A 17,791-nucleotide genomic window follows, 5' to 3' on the forward strand; every position below is an offset into this window, starting at 1 on the left:
GGAATTTCCCTTCTGGGGAGCTGAAATCTGTTGGCAGCAACGTTGCCTGGGAAACCAGACCCTACAAACAGAACTCAAATTGCTCATGACCCAGCTAGAGTGACAGGTGTAGGGGTAAGCAACTCTGGGCCAGGATGCCCTCTTTTTCTGCAGCAGAAAGCCCATCACCCCTGCAGCAGCCAGACCCGCCCCCCCCTCCCCCCCCCCCCAGTGAGAGGATCATCAGACTGACATTTCAAAGAGAAGAACCAACAGTTTCTAGAATGGTGGGCAGGGAAAGGCTTCTAGCTTCTCTCCTGGCATGACCCAACGCAGAACCAGGAATGTGGGGGCCAGGAGTGCTTCCTTGGCTCCAGTTGCCCTAAAGCAAAAATCCTGCAGCCTCACAAGAGTGCCAGTCACTGTGGAGCATTGCCAGGCCAACTCTAAAGCACTTACTTTAAACAAAAGACTCTAAAATGAAGAGCCATCTGCTGCTCCTGCCAAAGCAAGCCAGCGGGGCTATGCAATAGCCAGTGATGCCTGTGGCCACAACATGAGTGGCAGACGGACAGGAGATGATCATACCCATGTGGAGTGGGCTGGTGACCAGGCAGCTGGGCTAAACCACCCTGCCTGCCTGCCCCCACTCAAGCCTTGGACCCCCACCCCCATGTTAACTCACCCGCCTGGCCAGAGGAACTTTCCTGAAATGCCTCAGTAAAGTAGTTCCCTAGAACTTTCTAGACTCCCAGCTCAGCCCTGGCCAGTTGGCTTGGTGGTAGAGCGTCGGCCTGGCGTGTGGAAGTCCCGGGTTCGATTCCTGGCCAGGGCACACAGGAGAGGCACCCATCTGCTTCTCCACCCCTCCCCCTCTCCTTCCTCTCTGTCTCTCTCTTCCCCTCCCGCAGCCGAGGCTCCACTGGAGCAAAAGATGGCCTGGGCGCTGGGATGGCTCCTTGGCCTCTGCCCCAGGCGCTAGAGTGGCTCTGGTCGCGACAGAGTGATGCCCCAGATGGGCAGAGCATCACCCCCTGGTGGGCGTGCCGGGTGGATCCCAGTCGGGCGCATGCAGGAGTCTGTCTGACTACCTCCCCGTTTCCAGCTTCAGGAAAAAAAAAAAAAATAGACTCCCAGCTCCTGATCCAGCTGTCCACCCTCCAACTGGGCCCCTCCATGGACTATCCTGCTCCCTCTCCTCCTGCAGGGTTCCTCATCTCTGCAGCTTCCCTGTCTCCTCAGAGGCTCCCAGGCTGCCAAGCACTGCTGGGCTTGGCCCTGCTGAGGGGGGGCGGGGGGCAAAGCCACTCTGTTAAGTTCCTTTCCTGACAGATGGTGTCTGTCCTCCTATGAGTCCTGAGCTTGAGCAGACTCATCTCCTTCTACAATCTGGAAACCACCTTCAGTCAGCACCCACCCCTTTCCCCTCTCCTCCTGGACATATGGTCAGACTGTTTCCCAGCCTCCCATACTAAACTGTGGCCATGTAACTGGACAATAGTCAGTGAGATGAGGGCAAAAGCCATGGACACTGTCTCCAGACTTGTCTATCAAAGTTTCCTGAACACTCCCTCCCTCTTGCCCCATCTGGACATTTACACCCAGGGTAACCTGGAAGCCATGTGTGGGAGGTGGCAGAGCCTGTTAGCCTATGGCCCTGCATTCCTGCATCATCCCCTCCATCTCCCACAAGCACCTACCAGCTTTGATTTCAGCTAGCGGAGTTTGATTTAGTGATTATTTAGGGACTCTATAAGAAAAGATTATTAGGGACCCTCTCTTGAACTTGGCCTTCAAGTTCAGATAAACTTTGTCAGCTAGGACACACCCTGTCCCCAAAGCTTAGCAATTGGCCAGAATTTGCCACCCCTCCTCATTTGAAGGACGATGCTTGAGGGACAGGGCAGAGCAGTGATTAGGAATGTGGCTGAGCCAACAGCCTAGTTTAAGCCCCAGTCCCACTACTTCCACGCCAGTGGCCCCAAGCTAGTGTCTACACCTCATTTGTGATGGAGGATGGCATGGGGCCACAGACAAGCAGAAGGAGTCACTCAAAGCACTGCCTGGCATGCAGGAAGCACCACAAGAGGCCACTAGTATCACTGCTGCACATCACGTCATTGTGCATAGTAATGAACTTCTCACATAGTGGTGCACAAGAGATGACTCAACGTTTGCAATAGCCACAAACTGAAAGCAACCCAAATGTCCATCCACAGTGAACAGATAAACAGATGGAGGAACAGTCATACAATGGAAAATTCTACAGCCATGAAAATGAATAAATTATCGCCACAGGGATGAATATAAGATACAAATGAGTCCATTTGTATGGAGGTCAAATACAACCAATACTCAATTGCTCAGGGACACAGACACAAACAGAAAAAGGACAGAGAAGCAATGATACCAACATTATCAAAGCCAGGAGGATGGTAATCAGTTCTGGGTGGGGAGAGAACCTCACAGGGAGGGGCACCAGTACAGGGTAGGGGAGAAGGGGCTTTTCTTGACATGAGGGTTATACACAGGGGTTGACTGTAGAGCCATTCAATAAGCTATATATAAATATATTTTTGATATGTTCATATTTTGTATACCATGTTATGTTTCATAATTTTAAAAAGGCTACAAAAAAGAAAATGCACTATAACAGGCACAGTTCTCAGATGTTCCCAAGACTCCTGGCCCCTGGAGCTCACACACCTGTTCTCAGTTATTTCAACATTCCTCTCAGTGCTTCCATGAGGGGATTTTGCTCTTAAAATTAAGGTCCCAAATCAGTAAACCTTAAAACAGAGAGATTATCCTGGTGGACCAGACCTGAGAAAGTGAACCCTCAAGAAAGGCAGAGCCCCTCCTCAAGTCAGAGGTGCCAACTGTGAGGGGACACCTAAGAGCGGCTTCTAGGTACAGACATCAGCCTAAGACAACAGCCAGTGAGGACACAGGGACCTCACTCTGCCAATGACTTGATTGAGCCTAGAAGTGGGCCTTCCCCAGAACTCCCAGATAAGGGTCCAGCCCACTGACACCTCGACTTCAGCCTCTGAGCCCCTGCACTAAGGATCCAGCTGGCCCATGCCTGAGTTCTGACCTACGGAAGTGTGAGCTAACCAGTGTTTTTCAACAGCCAGTCTGTGAACTGGTCCGCCAAAAATTTCATGCTAACCTGCGAAAAAGTTAACCGCCCTGATGTTGTATCAAGATTACAGACTCAGGCCCTGGCCGGTTGGCTCAGCGGTAGAGCGTCGGCCTAGCGTGCGGAGGACCCGGGTTCGATTCCCGGCCAGGGCACATAGGAGAAGCGCCCATTTGCTTCTCCACCCCTCCGCCGCGCCTTCCTCTCTGTCTCTCTCTTCCCCTCCCGCAGCCAAGGCTCCATTGGAGCAAAGATGGCCCGGGCGCTGGGGATGGCTCTGTGGCCTCTGCCTCAGGCGCTAGAGTGGCTCTGGTCGCAACATGGTGACGCCCAGGATGGGCAGAGCATCGCCCCCTGGTGGGCAGAGCATCGCCCCATGGTGGGCGTGCCGGGTGGATCCCGGTCGGGCGCATGCGGGAGTCTGTCTGACTGTCTCTCCCTGTTTCCAGCTTCAGAAAATTTAATTAAAAAAAAAAAAAAAAAAAAAAAAAGGATTACAGACTCAGTGACCTTAGTCAAATTCACTTATGCTCAGGGTGATTTCTGCCTTTAGCGGTCCCCAAAATAATTCTATTTTCACCGGTCCCCAAGTGTAAAAAGGTTGAAAACCACTGAGCTAATCAATGCAAGTCATAACTCTCATTATGGAGCAACAAAAAACTGAAACCACTCCAACTTGTGAAAAGGAGAAAAGAAAGAGATAAAAAATATCTCACAGAAGCCTGACCTGTGGTGGCGCAGTGGATAAAGCATCGCCCTGGAAATGCTGAGGTCGCCAGTTCGAAACCCTGGGTTGCCTGGTCAAGGCACATATGGGAGTTGATGCTTCCAGCTCCTCCCCCCCCCCTCTCTCTGTCTCTCCTCTCTCTCTCTGTCTCTCTTCTCTCTCTCTCTCTCTCTCTGTCTCTCCCTCTCCTCTCTAAAAAAATGAATAAATAAATAAATAAATAAATAAAATATATCTCACAGAAATAGGCCAGAAGGCTCACCTCTGTCCAATCTGGGTACTGTTGGCATTGGGATGATCTGTTCATTATTCTCTTCCCTATTATGATATTGGATTTTTTTTTTAAAGAATATACTGCCCTGGCCAGATAGCTCAGTTGGTTAGAGCGCTCTTCTGATATGCAAAGGTTCAGGTTCGATCCTTGGTCAGGACACAAAAAGGAACAGGTTGACATTTCTGTTTCTCTCTTCCTACCCCTAAAAAACCAATCCATCAATCAATAGATAAAAAATATATCACAAAGAGAACAGCATGGAAAGGAGGAGAGAGTGACTTTACAGTGTAGAAACCTGACCAACACATTCAGCCAGGGGATCAGGTCAACATCAACCACTGACAAGACATAGTAACATAGGACCCTGGACATGATAGGATAAGAAGGGCCCTTCCTCCAGGGTCTTCCTCCCAGACCCATCACTCCAGTCTGACCATGGAAACACCACAAAATCCCAATTTAGACTTTCCACAAAATTCCTTTTCAAAACTATCAAGGTCACCAAATGCAAATAAGTCTGAGAAAACTGTCACAGCCCAGAGAGGCCTATGGAAATAACTAAATGTCACTTGGGATCCTGGGTTGGGTGGGTCCTGGGACAAAGAAAGGACATTAGAGAAAACTGAGAAAATGTGAATACAGAATGGACTGTAGTTAGTAGAAAGGCATCAGTATTAGTTCATTAATTATGATAAATATACCAGGCTAGTGAAAGATAATAAGGAAGCCAGGTGTGGTACATATGGGATGTCTCTGTACTATCATTCCCAGCTTTTCCATAAATCTAAAACAGTTCGAAAAAATAAAGTCTTAACAACAAGAGAGTATACCACCAAAACAGGGGGTAAATAGACAAACTCGTAACAAACACCTAAGGAACAAGGAAACAACCTCAGAGTTTGCATTGGGCACTCCTGACTCCAGACCATCCTGAAACCTCCCACCCTCTGAACAAAAAGCCAATTTCGCACTGGCTGGATAGGTAGATTGGTTGGAGCATCGTCCTAAAGCACAGAGGTTGACAGCTCGATCCACATACAGGGCACATACAGAACAGCTTGATGTTTCTCTATTTCTCTCTCTCTCTCCCTTCCTCTCTCACTAAAAAAATCGATACATTAAAAAAGAAAAATTCCCAATTCCATCAGCTATAGTGACATCCAGCCGTCTAAGCTCATGGCACAGCAACAGCTGGTCCAAAATATCAGAACACCCTGCCCTAGTCTTGCTGGCTCAGAAGGACAGCACATGGCAAGATTTTTCCTTAGCAGAAGGTTGACTTTCCACTGCTTAACTTGATGCTAAAATCACTCCGCATTCCCTGAACAAACACCAACTGTGTCTGTCTCTGCCAGTGCGCTGCAAAATGCAAGGAGCCAGCCTGCAGGGACAGGTGGCACTGAAGAGTGGGAGCCCACGTGAGCGCCCCTCAATACACTGGGTTTCCCGGGTGCCCTGGAAAAGAGTCCTAAGTGGCACAGGACTCTTGTTCCCACCACCAGACTCAGCCAGGCTATTAAGAGTTTGGGGGGAGGGGTAAGAAGTCAATCAGGCAAATGGGAGGATCTATGATTAAAACCACGTGATGCCCCGCTGCACAAAATTCTCTGAAACTGCCCGTTGCTATATCCACCATGGTGGTTAACAATGCAATCCTAGTCTCACAGCCCTATGGCACTTGACTGCCTAGTGTGAGACTTGAAGGTCTCTCCAGTATCAGGAGTTAATTTTTTGAATGCCAAAACCAGCTCTCGGTTTTAGATTTACTGCACAATCCTGACAAGCAGAAAGCCAGGGCTGGGGGTATCAGGCCAATAGTGTGGTTCTGGCATGAGTGAGGCTGAAGCCTGGATAAGGAGGGCTGGGAGGGGATCTAGGCCAGGGTGACACGCTGTCCCTCTCATAAGCACCTGTGTGCATAGGCCCTCCTGGCTACGGTGTTAAACCACTTGTGCTAGCACTGCACCAGCACTGTGATCACAAGTACCACAGCAAACGGCTGCAACAACCAACTACAATAGAAACTAAAGCCTCAGCCTGGGTTCTCGGCAGCCACATAGGTGAGTGGGCACATACTCACACGTACTCACACACTCTACAGTGATCAAGCACCAAGTTTTACCAGGGTCTGAGAGCATTCCAGGATGCAGGACTTCAGTTCTAAGGCTGGGAAAGGAGCGCTGGTTGTCCTGACACATACACATAAGCCTTGGGAGGAGGAATGGGCAAGCAGGTTAGGCACAAATGTAATAAGGGACAACCAGCTTTGATACTGTGGCCATGGTCACAGTCAAAAGAGAAGACTCTGGAAAGGTGACCAAGAAGGCACTCCCTGCCCCACCATAATCCCCTGCATGAGCCCAGCAACCCAGTGCAGAGGTTCAGACCCACAACCAACAAGCACGAAAGGTGGGCCTCAGTTGGTGCTGTTTGCTGCCTTCAGGGCCTCATTTGGGACAGCCACCTTCTTTTCATAAAAGGAGGTTCCTTCTGCAGAAAAGGGATTGCTCCCACCATCAGAAAACTCTCCAATGACCTGTTTCAGGCAAGGTAGTATAAACAGCTCCCCTGGGGCTGTGCCCTGCAGGCAGAAATAAGCATGGTCGGGGAGTAGTCACCAGGGTCTTGAACAGCAGGACCCTGGCCTCTGTAAGCTGACCCAGACATCAAGTGATCTACTATGCTGCCTTATTTATTATCTTTTTTTTTTTTTTTTTGTATTTTTCTGAAGCTGGAAACGGGGAGAGACAGTCAGACAGACTCCCGCATGCGCCCGACCGGGATCCACCCAGCACGCCCACCAGGGGCAACACTCTGCCACTCCGGGGCGTCACTCTGCTGCGACCAGAGCCACTCTAGCGCCTGGGGCAGAGGCCAAGGAGCCATCCTCAGCGGGAGGGGAAGAGACAGAGAGGAAGGGGGGGGTGGAGAAGCAAATGGGTGCTTCTCCTATGTGCCCTGGCTGGGAATAGAACCCGGGTCCCCCGCACGCCAGGCCGACGCTCTACCGCTGAGCCAGCCGGCCAGGGCTATTTATTATCTTTTAATAAACAGGGATCCCAACATCTTCCTGCTCCACAATCTGCTCTCAGGAGGAGGTTTCTACTCTAAAATATTCTTGTTTTGGTTTTTTTTTTTTTCCTTTTGTATTTTTCTGAAGTTGGAAATGGGGAGGCAATCAGACTCCCGCATGTGCCTGACCGGGATCCACCCGGCATGCCCACCAGGGGGCGATGCTCTGCCCATCTGGGGAGTTGCTCTATTGCAACCAGAGGCATTCTAGCGCCTGAGGCAGAGGCCACAGAGCCATCCTCAGTGCCCTGGCCAACTTTGCTCCAATGGAGCCTTGGCTGCGGGAGGGGAAGAGAGAGACAGAGAGAAAGGAGAGGGGGAGGGGCGGAGAAGCAGATGGGCACTTCTTCTGTGTGCCCTGGCCGGGAATCGAACCCGGGACTCCTGCATGCCAGGCCGACGCTCTACCACTGAGCCAACCGACCAGGGCAAAATATTCTTTGTTGCTATATTTCTGTCACCTTACCTAGGGACCTAGGTTTCCCCAGCGCGTTAATGAGGTACATATCAAGCCGCTTTCTGACATCTTGGTGGGTCTTACCCATCTGACCTCCCCAGACAACCAAGTGGGGGTTCGGCTGGCCTGGGGTGAGAGAGGGGAGAAGAGGGCACATCTATCTGCTCTCACATCTTGTACTGTACTGGTAACAGGGAGTGGTGTTGGGAAGTTAAGTTATTGAAACCAATCTGTGAAGCTGTCAGGCTCCTACCAACCTTGGCACAGAGCCTTCCCTGGCACCATGGCATAGGGCCTTTTGGGATCTTGCCAGAGCAAGGTGTCTGGGAGAAGTTACCCTTGCTGCTGGAGGACATACTCCTCCTTGCTGGCGGAGAGGCTGTACCTGAGTCAGGGAATAGGGATGCCCTGGTGACTGCTCTCCAATCTTAGAAGCCATGAAGTTGCACATCGCCAACCAGGCCTCCTCCAGACACCAGTGCTCTCCCCTCCAGGCGCCTTTGGAGCTGCTGCCTAGTCAGCTTCTCACAGTTCTAGCACCCACCTCAGACTTCCTAGTCTGGCTCTCTGGCAATAAAGCAGAGGCAGGCCTCACAGGGCCTGGATCAGGCACTGTGGTCCACCAGCACCACCTACTGTCAGGCCTGTGGAGTTGGCTTTGGACAGGCAGGCAGGAAGGAGGGAGGAAGGAGAGAGGAAGGAAAGATGGAAGGAGGAAGAAGAGAGGAAGGAGGAAAGAAAAAAGGAAGGAGGAAGGAAAGAAAGAAGAAGGAAGGAATGAGAAAAAAAGGAGTAAGGAAGGAAGGGAGGGAAAGAGGGAGGGAGGGAGGAAGAAGGGAGAAAGAAGGAAAAAAGGAAAAAGGAAAGAAGGGGAAGGAAGGAGGAAGAGGGAAAAAAGAAGAAAGAAAAAGAAAGGGAAGAAGGGAGGATGAGGGAAGGAGGGAAGAAGAGGAGAGAGGGAGGGAAGAGGAGGGAGGGAGGGCATGGGAGGGAGGGAAGGAGAAGGAGAGAAGGAGAGAAGGAGGGAAGAGGAGGAGGGAGGGAGGAAAAAGGAGGAGGGAGGAAAGGAAAAGAAAGGAAGGGAAAAGAAGGAGGGAGGAAGGTGCCTGCCCCATCTCTGCCCATGGCTCACTGGGAGGGATCACTCAGTGCTGTAGTAGATGCAGCTGGGAAGAGGATTGATGTGGCCTCAGGCGGGCCTGCAGGGTAGTCCCCAGGGGCCACACCAAGGAAACAGCCTAGCAGATCCTCCTCCCTGAAAGAGTCTTGTTCTGCCTGGGCAATAGACTCACCAATCCTGGGCCAAGTGCATCCAGCCTAATGCCCAGTCTGCAGTCAGAGAGCAGGTCATATGGGAGCCAGCAAGTGTATGCACACTTCCTCCTTGTGCCCCATGGCAGGGAGGTACATGTCCTCTAGTGCACACATGCACACACAAGCTTAATGCACACAGGAGTGCCATGTGCAAATGGGTGCAATGCACACATGCATGCAATGTACAGATGTGCGCATGACACTCCTGTGCACACATACACATACATACACACTCACAAATGCATTCACACATGCGCACCCACCTCCAGAGTATCAAGCATGGGCAGAGATGCCTGTGCCCACTGGGAGTATCCTGGCAGCAAAGGCTGTCAATATCTCTCCTATAAAACTCCCCTGAGCAAAATGCCAAAGAAAAACTCTAGGTATAGCTGAATCAAATGGAAAATTCTTGAGCCCCTGGGAGCCTCAATCAGGCTTCCAAAAAGTCAGCAAAGGGGCAGAACTCTGAGACAAACTCCCAGACTCCCAGGCTCTCACCAGCATTGCTCCCAACCCTGCAAAGAAGGATCTACTCCTTGCACCTCAGGACTGTCCACGAGCTAGTGAGGGCTCCGCACTCTCTATGAGAGTACAATCAGACTCTCTCCCTTATCCCCCACTCGGACTATGACACCAGAGACTTGAAAGACTGTATCCCAGGTAAATCAAAGTGGTAGTGACAGAGGGCCTGGGGAAGCCAGAGACAGGACTCAGGGAACCCACCCTCATGATATGCTGCAGAGTCTGGGGCCTAAAGGCCAAGGAGCAGGAGAACATCCTCCACTGGGGCACACCCACTTCCGAAGGGAAACAGGCATCTTCACCTCCTTCAAGAGCAAGTGGAACCAGGAGGAGCTTAGGAAGGGGGTGACCCTGTCTAGACTGTGATGATGTTCCTTCAGCTAAAACACATCTGCTCTGGCCTCAGTCACTGAGGACTGGCTTTCTCTCACAGCGTTTAAAACATACAAAGGGGCCCTGGCCGGTTGGCTCAGTGGTAGAGCGTTGGCCTGGCGTGCGGGGGACCCAGGTTCGATTCCCAGCCAGGGCACATAGGAGAAGCGCCCATTTGCTTCTCCACCCCCCTCCTCCTTCCTCTCTGTCCCTCTCTTCCCCTCCCGCAGCCAAGGCTCCACTGGAGCAAAGATGGCCCAGGCGCTAGGGATGGCTCCTTGGCCTCTGCCCCAGGCGCTGGAGTGGCTCTGGTCGCAGCAGAGCAACGCCCCGGAGGGGCAGAGCTTCGCCCCTGGTGGGCGTGCCGGGTGGATCCCGGTCGGGCGCATGCGGGAGTCTGTCTGACTGTCTCTCCCCGTTTCCGCTTCAGAAAAATACAAAAAAAAAAAAAAAACATACAAAGAAAAACATACAACTAGACAGCTCTGCATGCCCTCAAGAGACCCTGGTGCCCAATGTGCAGCTCTTAGCAGCCCAGAGCACCAGGCTCCTGGAAGCTCATCTGTCTTGCCCACCACTGTAGAAGCTGCCAGCCTCTGCTCTTTGCAGTGGTCCTCGGCTCCTGCAGCTGAGCCCACTGCCCAAGCCGGCCTTACCCTCACAGGCTGTCATCTTCCGAGCCTGCCGTGTGAGTCAGGGGCAGCAGGGCACCCCAAAGCCTTTGCCAGCCCTTGCCCAGCATTCAGGCACACAGGACGTGCCACAAGGCACCTTCTCCTTCCCTGGGGGAGGCCCACACCACAGCACAGCCAGGGGGCTGACTCTTCACGATGGTAGTAGTGTGTGCCAGTTACCCTGCACAGGGCGGCAGGCACTCTGCTCTCTTCTTCAGGGCACACAGCACACTCCAGATGGCCCAGGGAGACGAGGGCTGACCAGAGCCCAGTGCTCTCCAATTCCCAGCCCAGGACTCTTTCCTGGGAATACATGGAAGCAGCAGAGAGGACAGGAGGTAGCAGGTGCTGTATGTGGTAGCACTGCTAGAAACACTGTTTAGCGTTAATCTGATAAACAGTGTGAAAAACACAAAGTAGGTGTGTCACACTCGAAGCTGATGTTTCCAATGATGGGCCTGTGAGTGGACCAGGCCTGAGACCCATGGGGGCAGAGTGGCACTGGGACAGACTGTAGGGATATCATCTCTGCCTAAATTACCACCAATGGGCTACAAGGCAGGTGTAGCCTAGGATGGCAGGTTCTATAGGTCACAACCTCTGTACACTGAGCCCTAGGCTGCTCACCACCCCAGGCAATGCCTTGCAGGGCCAGCCTTGCCCCCTCCGATGCCCATGCCTGCCTACACTCCTGGTCTCAATAACTGATGGGCAGCAGGGTAGCAGGAAAGCCAGGCAGTGGGAAGGCCAGCATTCGAGTCAGTACAAGTGCCTATTTTAAATCCCCATCTCAAAAGGGATTCTGAAGTACTCAAATATTTCAGATATTCTTAGCCTTGCTGCCTGAGAGCACCATGTATTTCTGGCCCTTCAAAGCAAATTTCATGCTTTTATTGACACCAGGTTGTTCACGTCACTTTGATACACAAATCACACTACTGAAGTAGCAACAGACCCAGAAAGGCCTCATAAAATGCTGTTAACTTGAGGACATCAACTCTTAAAAAAAGTGCTACCGAAATACTCCAAAATGGTTGCAATTAAGCTACTGCAGACACAAGCGGAGCAGTACATATATAAAGGAGACAGATGTATGAGTGCAATCTGCCAGAGAACATCTACCCTCTGAGGGCCCAGGAGAAGGCTGGGAACAGAGCACCACCCTCCGAGGGGGTTGCCAAATGGCTCCCTGAACCCCCAGCCCAGGGGTGACAGGGTACCTCACCTGCCCCCTCAGGCTAGTGTCCATGTTGGCCCCATGACAGAGTAAGACCAGGAGGACCACCTCCCATCAGGAGGCCACTAAATCCACATGATGAAAAGAGGTTCTTAGGGACTGAGGGGTTCCTGTGGTCCCAGGACCCAGATCTCCCAGTAGTTACTGAGCTCCTCTCTGTGCCAGGCCCCTGCTGGGAGCTGGGCACAAAAGATAAAACAAGGACCATGCCCTCACAGGGTCCACGGTCTGGTAGGGAAACACGGATGCCAACATCCCACCCTAATGCTGGGGAGAGAGAGTTGGAAAGGGTGCCTAGCATGATGACAGGGCTGAGCTGACCAGGCAGGGAGCAGGAAGCCTGGCAGGGGAGGGAGGCAGGGGCCCTGCAGCTGAACCCTACACAGCCACACTTTGAGTAGCCCCTTTCCACTAGCCACATGTGGTCAGCGTGAGACACCCTCATGTGCAATCCCACCATAATTCAGGACCAGATATCAAGATCAAGGTCAAGATGCTTTCTGGAACATTCTTTACCTCAGAGAACATACTTCTGTGTTCAATGCTAGCCTGGCTGATGGCTTCCCCACTGCTCTCAGGAACTGGTTGTGGGACAGAGTAGAGGTGGAGTAGTGGGTGGACATATTCCCAGGGTCCCCTCCCATGGACGGCTCTCAGGGACTTTCCACTGCACTGTCTCACGCTTTATCTCTCTTGAAGCCAGTCCCACCACTTTCCCTCCACCATCCATCCCAACCACTTTTCTCTGGCACCCACCTTCTCATGGCCAGCAGACCTCCTTGCCAGTCTCTCTGATGCCACTTCTTGTGCATCCGAGACCAGCACTTTTCCTGGGCACACTCACTGCCTGCTATAGGGCCTTGTGCTCCCAGTACACTTTGCCCCGGGGCCACATCTGAGAGCTCAACCTGCTCTTAGCCAGCACATGCCAAGACTCAGCATCAGCTTTTTTCTCTCTTTATCTCTTTTTTTTAAAGGCCCCTCTACTTGCCAGATCCCAACCAAAACCAACCTGTCTTTGCAGGGCTGAGCAGAAGCAGTGTCCCTACCACCCACGTGCCCAGCAGAGTCCTTGCTTTCCTTCTACAGTGGCTCCCAAGGGGTCCTAAGAGGATCACTGTCCAGTGGATTCTAAAAAGGTGGAGTCTAAAAAAGGTGAAAGAACGTGGTGAATTTCCACCATGGTACAGGGAGCCAAAAGTCCATGGGGAAAGGACAGGGGCGCCATCTAGTGGCCCTCAGGTGAGCTGCATGTGGCCAAACAGAACAAAGAAGGGAGTCACTCAAGATAAGTCACTGGCCAACACCATAAGGTACCATCCAGGGTGCAAGCCCAGCACACACACACACTCACACATATTCACATATACATACATACACAAAAACATTTCACAAATGGAAATGCTCACATACATATACATACACACACATACATGCACTCACACATACACATACATATACACTATTCACACACATACAAGCACACATATACATACTCAAACAGACACTCACATGTACTTTCATAGTCACACTCAAAAACATAGCCAGCCTGTGAATCTAAACAGGGAGTCAGGGGCCTGGCCAATTGGCTCAGTGGTAGAGTGTCGGTCCAGCGCATGGATGTCCTGGATTCAATTCCCAGTCAGGGCACACAGGAGAAGTGACCATCTGCTTCTCCACCCCACCCCCTCTACTCCTCTCTCTCTCTCTCTCTTCTCCTCCCACAGCCTTAATTGGTTCAATTGCATTGGCCCCAGGTGCTGAGGATGGCTCTGTGGAGCCCCTGCCTCAGGTACTAAAAATAACTCGGTTGTAAGCATGGCCCCAGATGGGCAGAAGATCAGTTCCAGATAGGGGTTGCTAGATGGATCCTGACTGGGGCTCACATGGAAGTCTGTCTCTCTATCTACCCTCCTCTCACTTGGAAAAAAAAGAAGAAAAATGAATGAATAAATAAATAAAATAAAGGGGGAGTCAGAGACTGTTTGTGGGCATTCAGCCTGCACAGCCCACAGGGAGTATGCTGACTGCTGGAGGTAGCAGGCTGAGACCCCAGGAGAGGGGAAGATCCAGTCACCCCACAAGCTATGTTCCCAGGCCCCGCCCTCCAGCCTGTAAGTGTGGACTTAGGGCAGAGCACGGCCCTTTCTCCATCAGGTCTGGATCTGGGTTTCCAGAGTCACAGCCTAGCCTTGCCAGGGAGAGAAGAGGGGACAGAGTGACTATACTGACAGTGAGACTTCCTGGGCAGCACTGGGACAGTGCCACTGACCAGGAAACACTTCTGCCCAAGTGCTCAGAACCATGCCTGCAGACGTGAGATTCAGAGCTTTATGAAAAGGGCATCACCAACCCATCAATCTCTTTCCAAATTTATCTCCAACAGGCAAATACCCCCCAGCCTAGAGGTTTGAATGATCATGGGCTAATACCAAGTCATACAGAATGACACCAAAAGAGAGAAATGGACTGAAAACAAGAAGCTCATAGAACTGTAACAGGATCTCGAAAAACACTCAAAGTCATACAGCTCAAGGGCCAGAGAGGGTCCAGGGCCTGTTAGGATAACGGTCCCAAAGACATCCCAGTCCTAGTCCTGGGACCTGTGGACATGGCACCTCACAAAGCGAAAGAGACTTTGCAGATTAAAGAACCTAGAATGGAATGACTCTGGATTACTCAGGAGTGGAGGGGCCCAGTGTCATCACAGGGTCTTCCTCTGAGGGAGGCAGGAGGGTCAGAGTCAGAGATGGAAGAGGCTGCACTGCTGGCTGTGGGCATGAAGGAAGGGGCATCAAGCCAGGGATGTGACGCCACTAGAAGCTAAAAAAGGCTGGATTCTCCCATGGAGCCTCCAGAAGAAAGAGCCCTGCCCACACTTGGGTATTACCCCTGTGAGACTCCTGACCTCCAAAATGAGAGAGACTAATGCTCATGTGTTAAGGCTTGTGGTCATTTGTTAACAGTAGCACTGAAACACTCACACAAACGCCCCCACCATGTCTGTGTCCAATGCTTTCCTATTCTTTCCTGGCTGTCAGAGCAGGAACTGCTTTGTTCACATCAGCGGTGAGGAGAGCATGGTCACACAGCCAAGGGCAAAATAGGGAGGTCTGGTTTCCCACCCGCAATCTCCTCCTGGCTTCTGGGCTCTCTGCTCAGAGCTTCTGTTCCCACTCCATTTGGCAAAAGGTTCTAGGAGGTCCCAGAGACTTAAAGGGGTAAGGGGGTAAGTTGCCTGTGGGTACAGGATCAGCCAAGATAAGGGGGCGCCTTGGCCAGGGTCTGTGGTGTCCCTAGCTGTGCTGTCTCCTCCAGTCCCCTGCTGCTCTGAGCTCACTTGGCTGAGGTCCTGAGTGCCACAATCTGCTCCAGGGCCTCCTGCTTACCCTCCCACCCCTCTGAGCTTCTAACAGAACCTTCTAAGACAACTGGGGAGAGGCAGGGAGATGTAAAGCCCCAGCTTAGAAGTCTCTGCTGGAAACAACAGTGAACAAACAGAAGACAGTTGCCACCTGGCCTGCCAGCAGAAGCGGATATGAGGTTAGTGTTCAGTTCAGAGATTCCAGAACACAGAACGCACTGGACTTCTGACCCAGCCTGCTGGACTCAGCACTCATGGAATGGCCTTCAAACCAGTTCACCCACCCCTGCCTAGCTCCTGCAAACCAGCAGAGACTCCAAGGCAGCAGGGTCCTACTGCTAACCTCACTCCCCAACCCAAAGGCCAGGAGGAAGGCAAGGCTCAGTGCTCAAGATCACCCAGTCCCCAGTCCCATCAACCCAGAAGAGCCCTCAGTACAACAGCCATGTGCCTGACTTGGCCTGGGGAGGTGCAGAGGAAGTCCAGCACTAGTCACTATTCAGTGGGAGGCTCTCTAGGTGCAAACCCTGAACTCCACATTTTGTGGCAGAGACAGAGAGAGTCAGAGAGAGGAACAGATAGGGACAGACAGACAGGAAGGGAGAGAGATGAGAAGCATCAATTCTTTGTTGCGGCACCACAGTGGTTCATTAATTGCTTTCTCATATGTGCCTTGACTGTGGTGCTACTGCAGACTGAGTGACCCCTTGGTCAAGCCAGAGATCTTGGGCTCAAGCTGGTGAGCCTTGCTCAAACCAGATGAGCCTGTGCTCAAGCTGGCGACCTCAGGGTCTCGAACCTGGGTCCTCCACATCCCAGTCCAATCCTCTATCCACTGCGCCACCGCCTGGTCAGGTGGGAAGCCCATTTCTGAGGGACATATATCCCTTACCCCAAACTGGTGAATAAACTGAGGCTGCCCCAAGGCCAGTGAGGGCAGGACAAGCAGATCTTGAGCTACCAGGGCTCCAACCCTGATCCACCCTGCCTGACGGCCCCAGCCACAGGAAAGCCACCCAGAAGGTACCCCCATACCAGCCTGCCCCCAGAGGTGCCTATCCACCTGCCCTCCCCCTGCCCTAGTCCCTGCAGGCAGCAAGGACCCTCCTCCCTGTGAAGTAGGTCAAGCTGCTGGCTAGACACTCACCATGACTTGGGCTCCCCAAAGTGCAGGTAGTTGATGCTATATAGGTCCATGTCCTCCGTGTGCCAGGCAAAGGTGGTCTTCCACATGCCGAAGTATAGGTAGGGGGTGTTGACACCCTCGATGATGGTGCCACACTCACGTTCCACCATGTCCAGGATGGTCCGAAGGTTCCCGATGTTCCACTGGACCACGTCCTGTGGGTCAGCAAGCACACAGTCAGCCAGTCAGCCAGTCAGCCAGCCAGCCATCCCTGGGGCACCTGGGCTCCACCAGCCCTAGACATTGGTGGGAGAACAGGGAATATCATTCTCTCTGAACCCCCAGCTGCAGTGTGACCCCTGTGAGGGCCCAAGAGCCACTGTCAGCCCCAAACCTGCCCACTTCAGAGCCCCACCCAGCAGAGTATCCAAAACCCACCCTGGGCTGCTCATACTCTGCAGATGCCAACCAACTGCCTTGTGCCAGAGAGTTAGGTAGAGCTTTCTCTGGATTCCATGTTGAGCCGTGTGTTAATCTTGGCAGTAAGACTGCAATTTGGTCACAAGTAATTAATATCCCTCAAAGTCAATGACAAAGAAGGAGGAAGACAATTATCGAGTGGGGCTAGACCAGTGAAGGTGCCAGACAGCCCTTCTGGCACCTACCCATGGAGGAGATGGAGATGGTTTTCAGAACCAAGCAAATTAGGCTGGAATCCTCACCTACCAGTCTCATCTATTCCTAATACCACAAGAAAATAAACCACATCTTGTCATAAGAGCTCATAAAATACACTTTAATCAACTTCCATTCCCTAGAGAACTCTTCGAGCCTGTTCAGATGCTTAGTGAACATCAGTATTCTTCCCATTCCAACCCACCCTGAACCACCCACTCCTGTCCACATTATAGGCCCTTGATGTGGCAACACCACTGGCTGGCCTTTGAAAAGTGAGGGGCAGCAGCCAGACCCCTCAGTATAAGGAAGAAAAGCCCTCAGTCGCCTTGAACAGAATCTGCCCAAACTCAGGATATCAAAAATAGGTCGCCTCCCTAAAGCCCTGTCCAATTCACCTCACTGTCCAGCCCACACATCCACAATGAAGCCCCAGGCAGGGGATCTGAGATCTAGTCTAAGCCAAGCAATAACTCATCCTGTAACCAGGGCAAGTCATTTCTCTGCTCTGAGTCTAAGTTTCCCCATCTGTAAATGGGGACTTTGGCACTAGGCTGGGCATGGGAAATATAAGGCCCTAGACACTGTTCAGAAACCAATGGCAGGCATTGCTCATGATCTCAGCATCAGCCCCACCAAGCCTGCATTGGGCAGCAGAGTCCTCCATGGGGCCATCAAGAGAAAACCCAGGGCTTCTCACTGGACAAGACTCTAATTTTTGAATTTTTATTTGAAAACAATGCAGGGTCTTCAAGAGAATGAGAAGACACGGCACAGACTAGGAGACAATGTTTACCAAAAGATATTTTCTGATAAAGGATGGTTATCTAAAATATACAAAGAACTCTTTAAACTC

At 51.8% G+C, this 17,791-nt stretch overlaps 1 protein-coding gene across 7 annotated transcripts in view; it reads right to left on the minus strand.

Moving 5' to 3' along the window:
• The window catches only part of KDM4B (lysine demethylase 4B), a 171,793-nt gene that overhangs the window by 91,803 nt on the left and 62,199 nt on the right, over nucleotides 1-17,791 (minus strand). For all 7 annotated transcript variants that reach the window (XM_066275126.1, XM_066275118.1, XM_066275110.1 and 4 more), the window contains exon 6: nucleotides 16,282-16,475. In XM_066275126.1, the coding sequence (XP_066131223.1) occupies nucleotides 16,282-16,475 (194 nt within the window). The remainder of the gene's footprint in view (nucleotides 1-16,281; nucleotides 16,476-17,791) is intronic.

The sequence above is a fragment of the Saccopteryx bilineata genome, chromosome 1 (assembly GCF_036850765.1).
Source record: "Saccopteryx bilineata isolate mSacBil1 chromosome 1, mSacBil1_pri_phased_curated, whole genome shotgun sequence".
NCBI classification, from domain to species: Eukaryota; Metazoa; Chordata; class Mammalia; order Chiroptera; family Emballonuridae; genus Saccopteryx; species Saccopteryx bilineata.